This window comes from Bidens hawaiensis, unplaced genomic scaffold (assembly GCF_021521415.1).
Source record: "Bidens hawaiensis isolate Kalapana, Puna unplaced genomic scaffold, B.hawaiensis_p1.1 tig00022311_1, whole genome shotgun sequence".
NCBI lineage: Eukaryota > Viridiplantae > Streptophyta > Magnoliopsida > Asterales > Asteraceae > Bidens > Bidens hawaiensis.
In genome coordinates, this window is record NW_027493467.1 from 177,284 (window position 1) to 194,839 (window position 17,556).

General features: G+C 34.4%; 1 protein-coding gene across 1 annotated transcript; it reads left to right on the forward strand.

The window, feature by feature from the left end:
• Positions 1-4,213: 4,213 nt before the first annotated feature.
• On the forward strand, positions 4,214-17,422 carry LOC143565278 (pleiotropic drug resistance protein 1-like). Its single transcript, XM_077052291.1, has 20 exons — positions 4,214-5,100; positions 5,692-5,812; positions 5,910-5,998; positions 6,140-6,224; positions 6,937-7,096; positions 7,188-7,264; positions 7,354-7,407; positions 8,133-8,525; positions 8,626-8,907; positions 10,385-10,701; positions 10,793-10,953; positions 11,048-11,151; positions 11,256-11,406; positions 11,491-11,657; positions 12,079-12,411; positions 12,502-12,792; positions 14,047-14,264; positions 14,351-14,578; positions 15,263-15,689; positions 17,037-17,422. Exons 1-20 carry the CDS (start codon positions 4,730-4,732, stop codon positions 17,292-17,294), a joined length of 4,287 nt encoding a protein of 1,428 aa, XP_076908406.1. The 5' UTR covers positions 4,214-4,729; the 3' UTR covers positions 17,295-17,422.
• Positions 17,423-17,556: the final 134 nt, after the last annotated feature.

A 17,556-nucleotide genomic window follows, 5' to 3' on the forward strand; every position in this document is an offset into this window, starting at 1 on the left:
AATTTTGTTTACGTGCATCTTTTTATTACGTTATCTATTTAAAGCTCGTGATATAGACTGCAAACATTTAAAAGTGTAATTAAGGAACACCTAAATTCCATTAAAAAAAGGACCACCTAAATATTTAAAACAATTTTATGCATTGATGCCTAAACTTAAATACTTGTAGCCATTTTGTCACAAACTTAAATAGTGAAATCATAAAGCCCCCAAAGTTATTATTATACTTTTTTTTCTAATGGGATATTGTTAAAAAAAAGCTTACAATTCCTTCAAGTTCAATTTATATAATATCTTGATTATAAAGATGTTTATGTTGAAAGCTTTGTTGTTACAAGCACATCATTTTTTAAGTAGATTTAAGGTTTTCTTTTCTGTTTTTTTTTTATTTTATATCGTTGACGGTTGGACCGTGAAGATAAAAAAAACCCTTACACGTAAAAGGTTATTATAAGAATTTGTGATATATACCCTATCAAATATATGATCATTTCTTTTAAGTTTTAACCTAATTTAGTTTGCCGTTTGTGGCTTTACTTCTCCAAGAATAGTAGGTTTAGTTAATTACAGAATTATTACACCATTAATAAAGAAGAAAATAATTTGAATGTTTGCTTAATTAAGTTTGCACCTAATGTGATACTAGCCCATTGGTAGATCGGCACATGCCTCTTACAAACGAGGGACTCATTTTGAAAAAATAAATAAATAAAATAGCGTATATTACAGACGAAATTAGATCTGATTGTCTCCCTTTGAATTTTGGTCAAGCCTCTCGATTGCCCCCTATGGATAATCGATTTTCTTTTTCCATTTTGTTATTTTTTAACTTCTGGTAGAGTGTCTAATCATCATAAAAGATATTTAACCAACACTTAGGTTATCTCTAAAGTTGTTATAATATAATATTTCAATAAAACTTATAAATACTTAGATAGTTCAACGTGAGGAGCAAGCAAGCGAGACTAGTAGACTAGTCATATAATTGTCTTATTTATGAAAGTTATAATATAAAAGCTACAAGTATTTTTGCAGTTGATAAACTTTTTTTTTCTAATTGTTAATTGTTAATTGTATATGAACTAGGTCTTTTTAATGCGCTGGGCAGGTTAGTAAACTCGGACGGTGATAAAACTCAAGTATTGTTGGCCCCAAGCATTGAGCCGGTAAGTAGACGCAAATTCGGACGTTTCCAATGACGTGTATTATTGTACCGGGATTAAAACCAAATATAAAACAAAAAAGGTATTAAAGTTGAGGTGAACCAATAGAGTGCCGCCAGTCGGTAAAACTCGAGCTTTGGTAAAAGCCGATCGTTGTCGATCCCGGGACTTAAAACAAAAAAAAATTGACGTTCGCTCGGTTTTCGTTACGTTCGTTACGATGACTGAACTTGCGTCAGGCGGTTAGTAAAACACGGAACATGGTAATACCCAAGTGTTATCTGCCCCAAGCATTGAGCCGGTAAATTGACGCGATTTCGGTCAGTTTCGTTGACGTGCGTTATTGCACCGGAATTAAAACCATATAAAAAACAAAAAAAATATATAACTTGAGGTGGACTAATAGGGTGACGTCAGTCGGGAGAACATGAGCTTTGGTAAAAACCGATCGTTGTCGATCCCGAAACTAAAAAAAACACAAAAAAATAATGTCCGCTCGGTTGTCATTACATTAGTTATAATGACTAAACTAAAGAAACAAAAAACAAACTTTACGGACTAGTCCGGTGCCGCAAAATGACCCAGTAAGGCACTTGCGGCACCAAACTTTCTATTTGTTATATAAAATATAATTGAAAGTGCCCCTATGCATATTATCTCTCATGGTCTTAAATAATCAATTAGAAAACATGAAAGGAACATTCTTATTAACGTACACCAGTTTAATTTGCTACAAAATCTTGATTCCTTCAAAGATCTCTAGATACAAGTGACTTTGACATTTAAATATAACTAAAAGTCTAAAATACAAAGCAGCCTGTTGGTGTTGATAGGCGAAATGGATATAACTATTTATGTGTTTACTTGTCGGTCCCAAGTTATTTGGTCACATGTCCATAACCAACGACAAGCCTTTTTCTAGTTATTACAAAGTTCATCCTTCAACTATCCCCGATACGCTAAATTTAGCCTGACATAATAGAGGTTAAACCGATTCAACTCTAGATAAACTGAAATTAGTATCAACAACCCGATTCAACTCATCGGTTTTTATTTAGTGTACGTTGATTACTATTTGGAGTTTATGGAATGTCTGGAGTGCGGTTATTCAATTCATAATAGCTCAGTGGTTTTGTTATCGGACATAGTTGAGGAAATAAAGTCCGTTAACTTTCTTTGGGTGAGAAATAAATCAAAGCTTGGAAGGATTAGGAAAGGCTTAACTTTTAAGGTGGTTACTAGTTAGGTTGTTAAAATTTGTATTTGGTGGTTACTAGTTAGGTTGTTAAAATATGTATTTGGTGAGTTGCTAGTTGCTGGCAAGTTTATATCAAAGTCATTGTAAATGTTAAATTTAAATAAAACTAGTATTTACACCCGCCGCGTTGCGGCGGGTAGTGTAATGTTTGGGAGAAAAAATAGAACTCGAAAACACAAAGAGATCAGGACTTGTAGCTCTCTCCAATGTGTACCAGTATTATTTACCTTAAAGAAGCTAGTAATAACTTTCTCAACTAAAACTTGTATACAAGCTCTAAAATGGTCTAAACTTTGCAAAACAAATAATGTTGCACGACCGTTAAGTTATTTCTTGCATTGTTAGAAGCTTGTGATACGGATTTGCTAAATCAGTAAAAATACCAATTCATTGTAATTAATTTATCAAATACATACACGCTATACATGTCCGTAATACTTAAAGCTTATAAAGCCACATAACCGTGGGCACCTTGTAAAACCTGCACATATTAATCATTAGCTAAACATAAGTCAAACATAGAAATAAAAACGGTGCAGAAAAGTATGTTCAAAACCATATGAAACCATAACATGTAAAAAAGCCACAAAAACACCATCACTGTAATTAAGAGATCCAAATTCCAAAATGATTGGAAACTTCTCATAAACTCCATAAAAAACTTCCTCCTCATTTATTATTGTAAATACATTTACAGTAAGCAAGTCTAATTACCAAAACTTGAAAACCATACATATTGACCTTTCCTTTTTCCTGATATTAAGCATGAAAGAATTGAACCTCATGATAAAAATCATTAATCGAATCAGCTTAATTTAGGCATATGCAGTTAGAAGCTCAACCTTGGCTTCTTCTAGTCCACTCTTTCCTCTAGAGATGCCAAGGTTTAAGCACGCCACTGACTTTGATGATGTTTAAGATAGCGCTCACAAAAGTCAAAAAATCTAACTTTAGGCTCAGATTGAGGCCACAAATGGAAAATAGATACAAAATAGAGCCAATTCAAGCACAAAACACGACGATCAGCCTCATAAAATACCGAAACAAACATCACAGACAGTAACTTATAAGGCATCGTGCATTAAACATTCCAAATTTAGGGCTAATCGCATCAGTTCAGAAGGACAGATAGAAAACAACCACATCAGTTCTAGGGTTTCCACGGCCACCGCCGCCACTTAGGGTCAGATGGTACAACACATTGATATGAAAACATAAGGGAACACCGCCAAATAGAAACTGCTGATTAAGGCCTTTTGATCGGAAAGATGATACGAGTCGATTGATATTAAGCTTACCTCGAAACAGTGCTCCAAACGACGAAACAATGTTTCAATTTGGGTGTGTAAACTTTCAATTGACAAAAATAAGTCGTTTTGAGTACCGTTCGAGACAAGTTTTACAACAATCAACGCGTATTCTCCTTCCGATTAAAAACTCTAAAACATAAGTTCATAATTCAAATAAAACTTATGGTCCAACGAAAACAATGGTGCGAAAAGGTGAGACCAGTGACACCAATTTTTCGAAGTAAAATTAATAAAATCCAAATTTCTTAATATTAATAAGAGAGGGACTATTTATGCCATTGACTTTTATCTTGACCGTGTTGTTCTACAACAAAGAAGACTGGCCGCCAGTAGGTTTGCTTCTTCATTCACATTTTTTAATACTTTGACCAATCTTTTTAAAAAAAATCAAATTTGTCATCTTCAAAGTTCAAACTTCAAACAAATACTTCCGTCACCTCTTCCTATAAGAAGATCATATCTTTTGCAGAAATAATAAAATAAAATATCTACCAAAAACGTTCCACTTCTGTCAGCAGCAAGAGAGCAAGCATATTGTTCTTAAACTGTCAAGAAAAAAAACCCATTTCATTTTACAATCAATTAGTGAAAACCCACATCAAATTTCCAATCTTTTGGGTGAATTCAAGGTTCTTAGCTAAAGATCAACAATACCCATCATCAATTTTGAATCTTTTTGGTGTATTTATGGTTTTCTTTGCCTAAAGAACAAAAGCCACCAAGAAATTTTGATTCTTGATCAATTTGGATACTTTTTGTGGAATTTAAGGTTTTCTTAGCTTAAAGAACAAAACCCACAAAGAAATTTTGTTTCTTGATCAATTTGGATACTTTTTGTGGAATTTAAGGTTTTCTTGGCTTAAAGAACAAAACCCATCAAGAATTTTTTATTCTTGATCAATTTGGATACTTTTTGGGAAATTTAAGGTTTCCTGGCTTGAAGAACAAAACCCACAAAAAAAATTTTGATTTTTGATCACATTAAAGGTTTTGCAATAATGGATGGAAGTGACATATATAAAGCTGCTAGTAGTATAAGATTAGGGAGTTTAAGAGCAGTGAGTTCAAGAACACCTAGTTTAAGAACCGAAAGTACTTCGGTATGGAGGAATTCTGGTATGGATGTTTTCTCGAAATCGACACATGAAGAAGACGATGAAGAAGCTCTAAAATGGGCTTCTCTTGAAAAGTTACCAACTTTTGATAGGTTGAAAAAGGGTTTGCTTTTTGGATCAACCGGACCGTCTAATGAAGTTGATATAGATAATCTTGGAGTGGAAGATAGAAAGCGTTTGCTTGATCGACTTGTTAAAGTTGCTGATGAAGATAATGAGGGGTTCTTGTTGAAGCTTAGAGAAAGGATTGATAGGTACCAAAGATTTCACAAATTAATTTTTCATATAATGAGAGGTTTTTTTATAGTTTCATCATCATCATCGTACTCAGTATGTCCCACCAATAGCAAAACTATGGTAGGGTCCAGAGCCGGCTATAGGGTATGACGGGGTAGTAGACGGCCACAGGCCCGACACCCCGCTAGGCCCGATATATAATGTTTTTTAAAAAAAATTATATTTACTTTTATGAAAAAATATATGGATATTCAATGTTTCAACACAATTACAAAATTTTTTTACACAACTCAAATCATAATAAAGTAAGCCCATTTGAATTAAATTGTTTAAACCCAAAAAAATGTTTCTTTTGCTAAAGGCCCAAAATTTTTTTCGCATTTGGCTCAAAAATTTTTCCCCATTCTCGGAGCCGGATTTGGTAGTGTCTGAGGGGGGCAAGATGTAGACAGCCTTACCTCTACCTCATAGGGATAGGGATAGAGAGGCTGCTTCCGGTGAGACCCCCGACTCGATAGTAGTTTTGCATCAAGCCTTGGACATATTGATTTGTTTTTTTAAGTTTGGATCATTGGTTGATAAAGTGGTTTAATTTTAAATGTTTATAGAGTTGGGATTGATTTGCCAACAATTGAAGTCAAGTTTGAGCATGTGACTGTGGAGGCTGATGTTAATACCGGAAGCCGAGCCTTGCCAAGTTTTATAAACTTTCATATTGATTTTTTTGAGGTAATGAAACGAAACCAAGTTCATTAACACGCTTTGTTATTCTTGAAGTTTCTTAGATTCAATTATCTTACTTTATGTTCATATTTATGTCTTATAGGGGCTATTGAGTTCATTCCACTTGCTTCCGAATTCGAAAAAGCATATAACTATCCTTGATGATGTCAGCGGCGTCGTTAAGCCTCGCAGGTGACGAGAAAGAACATAAAAATGCAATAAACCAATATTTGGAAACTTTCGTTAGTATGCAATTAGACCAACGAATACACCTTTCTGTAACAGTTTTTTTCAATTAACTGTACTGATATCTCGTGTATAAAACGTTTGTAGAATGACATTACTTTTGGGTCCTCCAAGTTCTGGAAAGACAACCCTTTTGTTGGCTTTGGCTGGGACACTCGCAAAGGAGCTTACGGTACTAATACGACTTCATAGTTTTTGTTACACTGCAAAAAGTTGCAATTTATACACATGTTCTTATGTCAAGTTATTCACACTTGTAGACCTATAAGCTATGCAGTCAATATCGCCGATATATCAGTGATATATCGGATATTGGTCCTTTGGCGATATATAAGTCAGAATATCGGTACAGATAATATCAACGATATTGACCGATATTTGACAGATACTGGACTAATATTTGACTGATATATCACTGATATTCCTGATATCAGTGTTTTAAGTCTTAATTATCAACTTTTAGTGTTCAATGTTAGTGTTTTAAGTCTTAATAAATTCTTACTTGCTACGATTGTTAGTGTTTTGCAATTTGCAAATGGTTAATTTGTTAATGGTAGGAGACTATACTGAATTATTAGTGTTAATTTGCTATATATATGGATTTTACATGATAATTAAAATTACCGATATCCCACCAATATCTCACTGCGATAATCGATATCCGATATTTTTCCGCTTTAACTGCTTAGCCTATAAGTATCTCTAAAATATTTATATATTTGAAAAAAAAATGCCTTTATAATCTGTTAACCTTTAAAAAGATGTATAAAAAAATTTGTAGCAAAATTTTTTTAAAAAAATAGTTTGTTTAGCTGCATACATTTAGCTAATTTGTCGTCTCCATATTTCTAGAATTTTAAACAGTTGATTTATTTTAAATGTAGAGTAAGGGTAAGATAACGTATAATGGCCATGAGTTGCATGAGTTTGTACCGGAACGAACTTCTGCTTATATCAGTCAAAATGATGTCCACATTGGAGAAATGACTGTTAGAGAAACACTGGCTTTTTCTGCAAGATGTCAAGGCGTTGGATCGCGTTATGGTTAGTTTGTGATTTTTTATATTTCCGAGTTTCATTATTTATTAAAGTTATAGAGTTTTGTGTAACACTATAGTTATCCATATATTTGTAGATATGTTAGCAGAGTTGTCGAGAAGAGAGAGAGACGCGAACATAAAGCCCGATCCTGATATTGACGTCTTTATGAAGGTAAGAAATCGTTTAAATTATACATACAATATGCAGTATGAGTCCATGAATGAATTCCAAATCATAATTGTTGTTTTGATTTTATTCAGGCTGCTGCTACCAAAGGTCAAGAAGCTAGTGTGGTTACAGATTATACTCTCAAGGTATATGATAGATGTAAATTATTTGTGTCAAATGGCCTGTATCAAATATATTTTAATAATTCATATTATTTCAGTATAATCTATTATTTTGAACAGAATAATTTAGAACGCTGTATTATTTACACACACGCATATATATATATAGGGAACCATTTGAAAATTGAGAACTCTGAGAACCATTTTGGATCACTAAAAAAACCTCTAAAAAATATTTAAAAAAATATAAAAAAAAATTTAAAAAGTAAAAAAACCAAAATTCTTATATTTCATTCCAGTTTCAAAAAAAAAAAAAACTTTGTATCATACACATGTGTATAATTTCATTTAATCTCTAGTTACGTAATTTGTACACATATGTACATTATCGTTTACCTTAAATTCTACATGTGTGTATGTACATATATTTACATATATGTATAATTTAGCTAAACCGAGACTTTTTTCATGAAACCGGGATGATAAATAAGAATTTTGGTGTTTTTACGTTTTTCATTTTTGCGTTTTTTTTTGTTTTATGATTTTGTTTTTGTTTTTGTGGTCTAAAATGGTTCTCAAAGTTCTCAATTTCAAAATAGTTTCACATGATCTTAATCCTATATATATCTGTATGCATGTATGTATCTTTTTTGAATAATATTTCCGGTCTGTTTGACCAGGCTGACCTGTTTGACCCTTTTGACTTTGAGTTGAATGATCTGATTTTTAAAACTGTTATTTTTGTGCAGCTCTTGGGGTTGGACATCTGTGCAGACACCATGGTAGGAGATCAAATGATACGTGGAATCTCGGGTGGACAAAAGAAGCGTGTGACGACCGGTGAAATGATAGTGGGACCGTCAAAGGTTCTTCTTATGGACGAGATATCAACAGGGTTGGATAGTTCCACAACTTATCAGATTGTGAATTCACTTAAACAGTTTCTTCACATTCTCGAGGGTACTGCTGTCATTTCACTCCTTCAGCCCGCTCCAGAAACGTACGATTTGTTCGATGACATCATACTCTTGACCGATGGCAAGATTGTATATCAAGGCCCGCGTGAAAATGTTCTCGAGTTTTTTGAGTCAATGGGATTCAAATGTCCTGAACGAAAAGGCATTGCTGATTTCTTGCAAGAAGTAAGCATTATAATTATATTATAGCTTTTTCGTTAAGTTGAATGATAGTAAATGACCATTTTAACCTTTGTGATGTTGAAAACTTGAAATGGTGTTCCAGGTTACATCAAAGAAAGATCAAGAACAATACTGGATGAGAAGAGACGAGCCTTATAGATTTGTGACATCAAAGGAGTTTGCAGAAGCATTTCAATCTTCTCATGTTGGAAGAAAAATAGCAAATGATGTCGCAACCCCGTTTGACAAAAGTAAAAGCCACCCTGCTGCTCTTACAACCGAAAAATATGGTTTGGATAGTAAAGAACTCTTGAAAGCTTGCACCGATCGAGAAATATTGCTCATGAAAAGAAACTCGTTCGTCTACATATTCAAATTGTTCCAAGTAAGTAATGTAGTGTAATCTTGCTCTAATAGTTTTGAACTTTTATAATCTTTTAACAAATTTTTCCAAATTTTTGTAGTGTTAACTATAAAAGTTTTGATCTTTTATAATCTCTTTAACAAATTCTTCCAAATAATTTTAGTGTTAACTAAAAGTTTAGATCTTTCAAAATCTTTTTAACAAATAATTGTAGTGTTAACTATAAAAGTTTTGATCTTTCGTATTTCTTTTAAGGAAAATTGGTTTTAAATAATCCCAAGTATGTCCTATTGGCAAATAACAGTCTCAACTTTACACTTGGCTGGTGGCGGTTCCAACTAAAGGTGTATTTGTTTACAATGGTCCGCGACTAACGAAATGTTAACCCCGCTAGTCTGGTGCTTACGTGTCACGCTTAGTTGTCAAAGATTGCTTACGTGGCAGCTGACATGGCATGTGGCTATTTATAATAATATTAAAATATTATTTAACCACCACTTCATCTCCCATCTTCAACACACAACCACCATCTCTGTTTTCAACCTCCACCACCATGGCTTAATTTTTCCGGCCTATGTCAACCCTATGAAAAACTTCAGGTGGTTCAGGTATTAGTGAAACGTGGTCCACCTATCAGAATCCTACGACCACCATCACCGGTCTATGCTAAATAAACCTTCCACTGTCAGTCGCCTCAGCCCTTCTACCGCTAATGTCAGCTACCGTTGAGCCACCATACGTTGATGGAACCCTAGCCGCTTTATCCCTCTCGATTCGCAACAGTCCTTCTCTCTTTCTCTTTCTCTCTTTCATAAGATCTGCAATCAATTACCGTAATTTCGAATCCGCGTCACCGAAAAATTGAGTTGTAGGTTTTGTAACTCCGGGGAGCTTCGATTAGTCACAATATTTATGTGAAACGCGAACATATAGGCTTCAGATTTTTGATACTTCTGCATCTTCTCCTCCGATGAACTGTATTTGACTCGTTTTGGGCTTAAGAAACTAAAACCTGATGTAAGTAAGGTTAATCCAATTTACAGTGAAGGTGGTGGTGGTGGTGGCGGCTCGCCTGAGTGCTGGATATGAAGTTGTGACTTGTGGTTGCAGAAAGGGGTGAGGGGAGGCTGGGTAGGGTTAAATAATATTTTAATATAATTATAAATAGCCACATGCCATGTCAGCTGCCACGTAAGCAATTTTTGACAGCTAGGCGTGACACGTAAGCACCAAACTAACGGGGTTAACATTTCGTTAGTCGCGGACCATTGGAAACAAATACACCTTTAGTTGGGACCACCACCAGCCAAGTGTAAAGTTAGGACTGTTATTTGCCAATAGAGCATAGTTGAGATTATTTAAAACCAATTTTCCTTCTTTTAATAATCTCTTCCAAATAGTTGTCGTGTTAACATTAAAAGTTTTGATCTTTTATAATCTTTATAACAAGTTATTTCAAAAAAATTGTAGTTAATATCATTTCCCTTGGTATTTTCAGCTAACTGTCATGGCGTTCATTGCTATGACGGTGTTCTTCAGAACCGAGATGCATAAAAGAGTTCTAGACGATGGAGCATTGTATATGGGTGCTTTATTTTTCGGTATTACCATGATTATGTTTAACGGGATGGCTGAGATTTCAATGACGATTGCAAAACTTCCGGTTTTCTACAAGCAACGGAATTTCCTTTTTTACCCCTCGTGGGCATATGCTATTCCGACATGGATCATAAAGATTCCCATTTCATTTCTTGAAGCTGCGGTTTGGACGTTTCTCACTTATTATGTCATGGGATTTGATCCTAATGTCACAAGGTACCTACTTTTCAATACTAATGAATCAAACTTCTATCTTATATAGTTATATATATACTAACTATATTTTTTGTTTCCAAAAATCTTGCAGATTCTTCAAACACTACCTTATATTGTTGCTTCTTAACCAAATGGCTTCTGGTTTGTTTCGGTTCATTGGAGCACTCGGTAGGAACATGATCGTTGCAAACACGTTCGGTTCATTTACAATTCTTTTAGTGTTTGCTTTGAGCGGTTTTGTCCTTACACGAGGTACTATATATACTATATTATATAGCTCAAAAACATACAAAATTGAATTCTTTAGCTGTTTTGTCAACTAAAAAAACGCTTTTTCTCGTTGCAGACGATATCAAGGGTTGGTGGATATGGGGATACTGGTCATCTCCCATGATGTATGCAGTTAATGGTATAGCCGTGAACGAGTTTCTTGGCCACAGTTGGAGAACAGTAAGTTACATAAATCTTTTTTATTTTTTAAAATTATTTTTATTAATTTATAACCAATTCATAAGTAGATGTGTCGAAATTAATCCTTTTTATGTCATATATAGCCTTTGAACGGTTCAACACTTGGGAGGTTCGCTATCACAGGAAGAGGCTACTTTGCAGAAGCTTATTGGTATTGGATTGCGGTCGCTGCCTTAGTCGGATTCATTTTGGTTTTCAACTTCATTTTTGCTTTGGCTCTCGCCTTCCTCAACCGTGAGTTTCCTATCTTTGTTCTTAATATTAAAATCTTGTTATAAATTATTATCATTTTGTAACATTTGTTTCCTGCTTCTACAGCTTTCGAAAAAACTCAAGCCAACGTATCAACAGATGATGAAAGTGATGCAGCCGTTGAATTATCAACCGCAAACTCGGGAAGTCAAAATAAGAAAGGAATGATCCTTCCATTTGAACCGCATTCAATTACATTCGATGATGTCAAATACTCTGTCGATATGCCACAGGTAACATTACTCATTAAAATGAATGACATGGGTACCGACACTTTATTAATAACATAACAAGAACATAACAAAGAACAAAACAAGGGATTAACCCGAAACACAAACTCTGTTAATCAAACAACGTTGTTACAAGGTTACAAGACACGAATTTCTGTTTGCGCCGATGCCCTATTTATACACATCATATGAGCGGTTAATTAACTACCCATGGCGGTTATATAACTACCTGGTAGTTATATAACTAACTTATAACCGCCAATAACCGCCTAATATTTACATCAAGACCCCCTAACTTACAAATGTTGCATAAAACACCCCAAACTGTACTTTATACTGATTACAAATTTGAACCGCAACATTGTATCAAACTTGATCACACAGTTAAGGTCAACAAACTAACTGAATAATGACACATATACAGGAAATGAAAGATCAAGGAGTAGGTGAAGACCGATTGCTGCTACTTAAGGGCGTAAGTGGGGCTTTTCGGCCCGGTGTTCTCACAGCTCTAATGGGTGTAAGTGGTGCTGGAAAAACCACTCTTATGGACGTGTTAGCGGGTCGAAAAACAGGCGGTTACATCGAGGGTGATGTCAAGATTTCCGGGTATCCTAAAAAGCAAGAAACTTTTGCCCGGATTTCCGGTTACTGTGAGCAAAACGATATCCATTCACCACACGTAACCGTCTACGAGTCGTTGCTTTACTCTGCATGGCTCAGGTTATCATCAGATGTTGATGAACACAAGAGAAAGGTTAGTTATATTTATATTTATATATAAAATTTTAAATAATTTATAAGCCCGTTTTGCGGTTTTTAAAATCGTTTACGTTTGTTTTAACAGATGTTTGTTAATGAGGTTATGGACCTTGTGGAATTAAACCCAATAAAGGATGCATTAGTCGGGTTACCAGGTGTCAACGGGCTATCAACAGAACAAAGAAAAAGGTTAACCATAGCGGTTGAGCTTGTGGCCAACCCGTCCATAATATTTATGGACGAGCCGACCTCTGGGCTAGACGCTAGGGCTGCTGCCATTGTTATGAGAACGGTTAGGAACACGGTGGACACGGGACGAACAGTTGTTTGCACCATTCATCAACCGAGCATCGACATTTTTGAAGCTTTTGATGAGGTATATATATATATATATATATATATATTTATATATATATATAAAAGTTAAGAACTCTTAGGAACTCTTAACAACCAGACATTTTTATAATTTTTTTTATATATTAACATTATTTAAGAGTAGTTTTATCATATTTTATTTATAAATTTTTGATTACATATATTAATCACAAGTTTACGTATGTGTAAAATTTATGTACTTACAAATTTACATATGTGTTAAAAAAACATAGATATGTATAAAAACTAATTTTCAAAATCGTAATCGTAAATATAGATATAAAAAATGATAAAACTACACTCAAATAACATTAACATACAAAAAATTTATAAAAAACGTTAGTTTTCAAGGGTTCCTTCAAGTTCTTAAATAATTTAAGAGTTCTGTAATGATATTCATCCAATATATAGGGGAGGGTTATTCTAAAAAGAAGTTGTTTCCTAGGAAGACTAGGAATAAATCATAGCCATTGGATCATGTTAATCAATGGTTGAGATTTAAAATTACCAATAACCGACATAGTTTCCTAGAATTACTCTTTCATCACTATAACCGACATAGTTTCCTAGAATTGTTCTTTCACCATAGTTTGTAATGCCAAATGTCAAAAAATTGTTGGTTCTTACCATTCCTAGGAAACTCCTTATTCTTATATAAACCCTTTTCTATATATATATAGGGAAGGGTTATACTAAAAAGAAGTAGTTTCCTAGGAAGACTAGGAATAAATCATAGCCATTGGATCATGTTAATCAATGGTTGAGATTTAAAATCACCAATAACCGACATAGTTTCCTAGGATTGTTCCTTCACCATTATTTGTAATGCCAAATGTCAAAAATTTGTTGGTTCTTACCATTCCTAGGAAACTCCTTATTCTTATTTGAACCTTTTTCTATATATATATATATATATATGGGTTAACCTAAAAACAAGTAGTTTCCTAGGAAGACTAAGAATAAATCATAGCCATTGGATCATATCAATCAATGGTTGAGATTTAAAATTACCAAAAACCGTCATAGTTTTCTAGAATTACTCTTTCATCATTATAACCGACATAGTTTCCTAGAATTATTCATTCACCATAGGTTTTAATGCCAAATGTCAAAATTCTATTTGTTCTTACCATTCCTAGGAAACTACTTTTTATTTGAACCCTTTTCTATATATATATATCACTATAGTTTACTTCATCAGCATTGATTAAGTTATTTAAATGTTTATATCTAATAATGACTCGTTATTTTGCAGTTGTTCTTGATGAAAAGAGGTGGACAAGAGTTATACGTGGGGCCCGTAGGTCGCCATTCTTGCGAATTGATCGCGTACTTTGAGGCCATCGATGGTGTAAGTAAGATAAAAGACGGATATAACCCTGCAACATGGATGTTGGAAGTCAGTACTTCCGCACAAGAACTCGCACTTGGAGTTGATTTCACTCAAATCTACAAGAATTCCGAACTTTACAAGTGAGCGCACGACACGAATAAATATGGGTAGGGTTGGGGTTGAAAAGTTATCTTTTTGTTGATATATTTTTTTATAAATTTTGCAGGAGAAACAAAGCTCTAATTGCTGAACTAAGCGTACCACGTCCCGGAACTAAAGATCTGTTCTACCCAACTCAATACTCGCAGTCGTTTCTCGTTCAATGTATAGCGTGCTTATGGAAACAACGGTGGTCATACTGGCGGAACCCACCATACACTGCTGTACGTTTCGTCTTCACCACATTCATCGCACTCATCTTCGGTACCATGTTTTGGGACCTCGGTAGCAAAAAGTAAGCATCGTTTTACAGGGTCAAGTTATTCTACAAAGGGGAACAAAATTGAAAAAAAAAATGAATAAAAAAATCATAACTCAAAATTTAATAAAAAAACGAAAAAAGTAAAAACACAAAAATGTTTCCACGGTCTTTCTCGTTCTAAAAAAAACAAAAAAAAAAACACAATGGTGAGTGAAAAGGCTGTTGTGTCTTTTTGTTTATCATTGTGTCTTAAGTTTGTTTTTGTCACTGATTGTGTCTTTTTCCCTTAACATTGTGTCATTTTTTCTTTATATTGTGTTATATTTCTCAACATTGTGCTATTGTGTTATATTTTGCGATCTATTGTGTCTTTTTTAGTTATAATTGTGTCTTTTGTTCATTTTCGTCATTGTGTCTTTTCGTTTTCGTCAATTTTTTTTTATTTTTTCGTCATTTTTTCATTTTTTTTTATTTTTTTAACGGGAATGATGGCAGAAACATTTTAGTTTTTAAAATTTTTTTGTTTTTTATTTATATTTTGAGTTATGAATTTTTATTATTTTTTTTTTGAATTTATTTTTAAGGGGTTTTTTGTGTGGTCAAAAATCCTTCTCACACTTCTCATTTGTGTCTCCCTTTGTATTTTAACTTTACCCTCGTTTTACATCCTCCGATAATATTCATTGTCTCAATGATTAACCGAGTTCTACATTTCAGGAACACGCAACAAGATTTAATGAACGCGATGGGTTCAATGTATGCAGCGGTTCTCTTCTTAGGAGTCCAAAACGCATCCGTGGTTCAACCTGTTGTAGATATCGAACGAACTGTTTTCTACAGAGAACGAGCTGCTGGAATGTATTCTGCTTTACCGTATGCTTTTGCTCAGGTTTTGGTTGAAATCCCGTATGTTCTGGTGCAGACAGTGGTGTATAGTCTTATCGTGTACTCCATGATCGGGTTCGACTGGACTGTAGCTAAATTCTTTTGGTATATGTTCTTCCAATTGTGTTGTTTCCTCTACATGACTTATTACGGTATGATGACCGTCGCTATTACTCCTAACGCCAACATTGCTGCCATCATTGCCGCCTCGTTTTATGGTATCTTCAACTTGTTCTCGGGTTTCATCATTCCACGCCCCGTAAGTTTCACTGAACTGTTTTTTTAAGGAATATTGGTTTTAAATAATCCCGGCTATGCGCTATTGGCAAACCTAGGGGTGCAAACGAGCCGATCTGCTCGCGAGCTACTCGAGATCGGCTGGCAAAAAGCTCGAACGAGCCGAGCTTTATCGAGCCCGAGCCTAAAAGTAAGCTCGTTTAATAAACGAGCCCGAGCCCGAGTTTCACTTATCGAGCTCGAGCCGACTCGCGAGCCTAAACGAGCCTATCATTTATATAATTTTTTGAAATATATATTTAATAATATTAATTAACATATATATATATATATATATAGTGTTATAAAAAATAAAAAAAATAACTAAATAATATATATTATTTTATACAAAAAATTATAATAGAAAAAAATATATAAAAATAATTATATTATTAAAAAAATAACTTATAAACGGTAAATGAGCCGAGCCCGAGCCGAGCTCGAGCTTGACAATCTACTCACGAGCCGAGCTCGAGCTTTGGAAATAGAGCTCAAAACGAGCCGAGCTCGAGCTCTATGTAAGTTAAACGAGCCGAGCTCGAGCCTGGTCGAACTCGGGCTCGGCTCGTTTGCGCCCCTAGGCAAACCGAACTTCATTCTTGGCTGGTGGCGGTCCCAACTAAAGGTGTATTTGACTAACGGAGTTAACCATCCGTTAGTCTATGCTTACGTGGCATGCTTAGTTGTCAATAAACATCTATGTGGCAATAAATAATAATCACCTGTTTCTTTTTAAGACAATTGGTTTTAAATAAAGGTGTAGTTTTTTTTTCCAACGGTCCGCTAGGCGTGCCATGTAAGCAACAGACTAATGGAGTTAACCATCCGTTAGTTTATGCTTACGTGGCACGCCTAGTTGTCAATAAACATCTATGTGGTAGCATCATGTGGCAATAATCACCTGTTTCTTTTTAAGAAAATTGGTTTTAAATAAATGTGTAGTTTTTATCCAACGGTCCGCAATGCGTGCCATGTAAGCAACAGACTAATGGAGTTAACCATCCGTTAGTTTATGCTTACGTGGCACACCTAGTTGTCAATAAACATCTATGTGGCAGCATTATGTGGCAATAAATAATAATCACCTGTTTCTTTTTAAGAAAACTGGTTTTAAATAAATGTGTAGTTTTTTTTCCAACGGTCCGCTAGGCGTGCCACGCAAGCAACAGACTAATGGAGTTAACCATCCGTTAGTCAAAAAAATACACCTTTAGTTGGGACCGCCACTAGGCATAGTAGAGATTATTTAAAACCATTTTTTTTTTTAATAATAACTATATTTACACAAATTGTTTCTAATTCAAAAATATTATCATGGTGTAAACAACAGAGTATTCCTGTGTGGTGGAGATGGTGCTACTGGGCAAATCCGATTGCGTGGACTATTTACGGGTTGGTTGCTTCACAGTTTGCGGACTTTGAAGATGAGCTTCCGGATGGTGAAACCGTGAAAGCTTACATGGATCGGTATTTTGGATTCAAGCATAATTTTCTTGGGGCCGTTGCTGGGGTGCACATCGGGTTGGTTTTGGCCTTCGCCGTCATCTTCGCTTACTGCATTCGATCCTTTAATTTCCAGAAGAGATAATATAGATTTTGTGTTTCAGTTTCATACATATATTTGTGTAATTATTTGTAATAATTTGAGTTTTATTCAACATTTATATATGCATATATAAGGATTATTAAAGAATAATGGATTTGGAGTTTAAATGATAGACCTGCTATTAGCTTAACAATAAATTTATATGGCAATATGCAAATATTATTAATTTGTATTATGGTCATAAATCAATCAAAAAAAGGAAAAAAAAAAAGACAGTCATTTGAATAGCTGATAAACTTATTAA

Excerpts from the sequence above, each read along its gene's own strand:
- LOC143565278 (XM_077052291.1), top strand. The coding sequence starts at position 4,730 with ATGGATGGAAGTGACATATATAAAGCTGCTAGTAGTATAAGATTAGGG. Across the intron at positions 5,999-6,139 it reads GGCGTCGTTAAGCCTCGCAG|AATGACATTACTTTTGGGTC; the intron begins GTGACGAGAAAG and ends AAACGTTTGTAG. Across the intron at positions 10,702-10,792 it reads TTTGATCCTAATGTCACAAG|ATTCTTCAAACACTACCTTA; the intron begins GTACCTACTTTT and ends AAAATCTTGCAG.